This window comes from Mandrillus leucophaeus, unplaced genomic scaffold (assembly GCF_000951045.1).
Source record: "Mandrillus leucophaeus isolate KB7577 unplaced genomic scaffold, Mleu.le_1.0 Scaffold439, whole genome shotgun sequence".
NCBI classification, from domain to species: Eukaryota; Metazoa; Chordata; class Mammalia; order Primates; family Cercopithecidae; genus Mandrillus; species Mandrillus leucophaeus.
Window position 1 is genome coordinate 1,132,334 of NW_012104687.1, and position 2,149 is coordinate 1,134,482.

The 2,149-nt window shown below is 51.8% G+C and overlaps 1 protein-coding gene across 1 annotated transcript in view; it reads right to left on the reverse strand.

The window, feature by feature from the left end:
* Positions 1-2,149, reverse strand: part of CELA2B (chymotrypsin-like elastase family, member 2B) — a gene marked incomplete at its 5' end in the record, with an annotated part of 59,731 nt that overhangs the window by 12,104 nt on the left and 45,478 nt on the right. Inside the window, 2 exons of the mRNA XM_011993988.1 lie at positions 237-389; positions 1,628-1,773. Of these exons, the coding sequence (XP_011849378.1) occupies positions 237-389; positions 1,628-1,773 (299 nt within the window). The remainder of the gene's footprint in view (positions 1-236; positions 390-1,627; positions 1,774-2,149) is intronic.

Below are 2,149 nucleotides of genomic sequence, written 5' to 3' on the forward strand. Positions count from 1 at the left end.
CAACCTCTTTGGACAAGGCCACCCTCTATGTTCCTTTTCACTCAGCTTTACCCACACAGAAATTTTGGGGACCCATGGGGGGCCCAGCAGTTGCCAAGGTCTGCAGCCTTCTCCAAGGGGTTCCCATCTAGCTCTCAAGAGGAAGGAGGGGGTTCTCAGTCGCCAGGTGGGCATGGCACTCCAAGGCCAGGTAAGCAGGGCAATGCCCTGGGGCTCAGGGCTGGTCTGGTTCTTACCGAATTGATCCAGTCATTATAGTTGGAGACCCGTGTGAAGATGGAGGGCATGTAGTAGTAGTTGCAGCCAAGGACGGACGTGAGGCTGCCGATGCCATGCACCTCCCACCGGCCGTCAGCTGCCTGACAGTTCAGCGGCCCGCCGGAGTCTCCCTGAGGAAGGCCAGAGTTACAGAAGGGTAAAGGGAGAGGAAGGGGCTGCCCATTGGAACCATTGTTCTCAATGCATTTCTATTGTTCTGCTGCAGGTCACTGTCCTCTGAAGGCAGCCCTTGCGGTCATAGCCCAAGATGGTACCATAATTCCAACAAGAGCCAACACTTATTCTTCCTGTGTGGCCAGAGCTGAGCTAAGCATGTTCTATGCCTTATCTCATTAATCCCCACAAAATCCTAGGAGGTAAATATTCATAGTCTCCCCAGGCCACTGGAGAGAAGAAACTGGAGAGTTGAGAGGTTGGGACTTGCCCAAGGTTGCACAGGCAGTTTGTAAAGCAGCTGAGGCCACATCCCAGAGTTCAGGCTCTTCCCCACTGGCTCCGTCTTCCCGCGGGTGGGGTGGTCTGTGTGGGCAGAGTGTGTAGGGCACAGTGTGATCTGAAGGGCGTGTGGATCTCCTTCCTATTCCATCCCCACTTCACTGCTAAGTCCAACACAGAGCAATTCCTGGTGGTTAAGACACTGTCTCCAGGAAGGTTTCCATGGCAGCTACCTGGAGGGGACACACTGCGCCATGGATGAGAGTAATTCAACCCAGGGATTAGTTTCCTTTGGCTCCCTTCCAGCATAGAGGAAAGGATACGGAATGACAGTCATGAGAGACCTTGATGAGACCCAGGGAAGGACTTCCCAGCAGTGAGAGGGGTGGACGCGACAAGGAGAATCTCAAAACAAGAACAAACAAGAACCAAGAACTAAGAAGAAAAAAGGTCAGGGTTTTTTCTTTTGTTTTTTTTTTTTTTTTTGAGTTTCACTCTGTCAACCAGGCTGGAGTGCAGTGGCACCATCTCAGCTCGCTGCAACCTCTGCCTTCTGGGTTCAAGTGATTCTCCTGCCTCAGCCTCCCATTGTAGCTGTGACTACAGGTAGGTGCTACCATGCCTGGCTAATTTTTATTTTTACTAGAGACAGGGTTTCACCATGTTGGCCAGGCTGGTCTCAAACTGCTGACCTCAAGTGATCTGCCTGCCTCGGCCTCCCAAAATGCTGGGATTATAGGCGTGAGCCACCGTGCCTGGCCAAAGGTCAGGTTCTGATATATCTGGTACCATTTCCGGGTGCTTCTGCCAGGAGGTGGGAGGATGGACCTATCAAGGGATGGTTTTCCATAGCCTCTTCCCATCCCCAGCCACATTTTGTCATGGAGCGGGGCCCCTGATTATTGGCACTCACGTTGCAGGTACATATCACGCCATCACCCCCAGCGCAGATCATATTGGTCTTCACGGTGCTGCCCCAAGAGCGGGAGCTGGAGCAGGTGGCATAGTCCACAACCAGCAACTGGCCCTGCTGCAGGTCATCAGGGACAGCCCTGTTGGCTGAATGAGACCAGAGAGAAGGCATTAGGGACATAGGGACTCCTGAGAAAAAGGAAGTGGCAGACCCCTACTGGGTTTCCCGTTACTGTCTTCCATCCATTGCAACAGGGGAACAGCCACGTTTGTCTATACTGTTTCTTCACAGTTGATTGGTTAGTGTGCTGGCCACTGGTGATTGGTTCAGCCGTGAACACCTGACTCAAGCTAAGCCAATCAGCTCCCTCCCCTGGGATTTTGAGATGGGGATGGAGAGATTCCGGTTGTGGAGGAGGCAAATCTGGGAAGTCCTTGTCAAAGGCTGACATTTTCTTCTGTGTGCAGAAGAATGAAGTAGACCCACAAAGAAAGAAATTTCTTTTTTTTTTTTTTTTTTTTT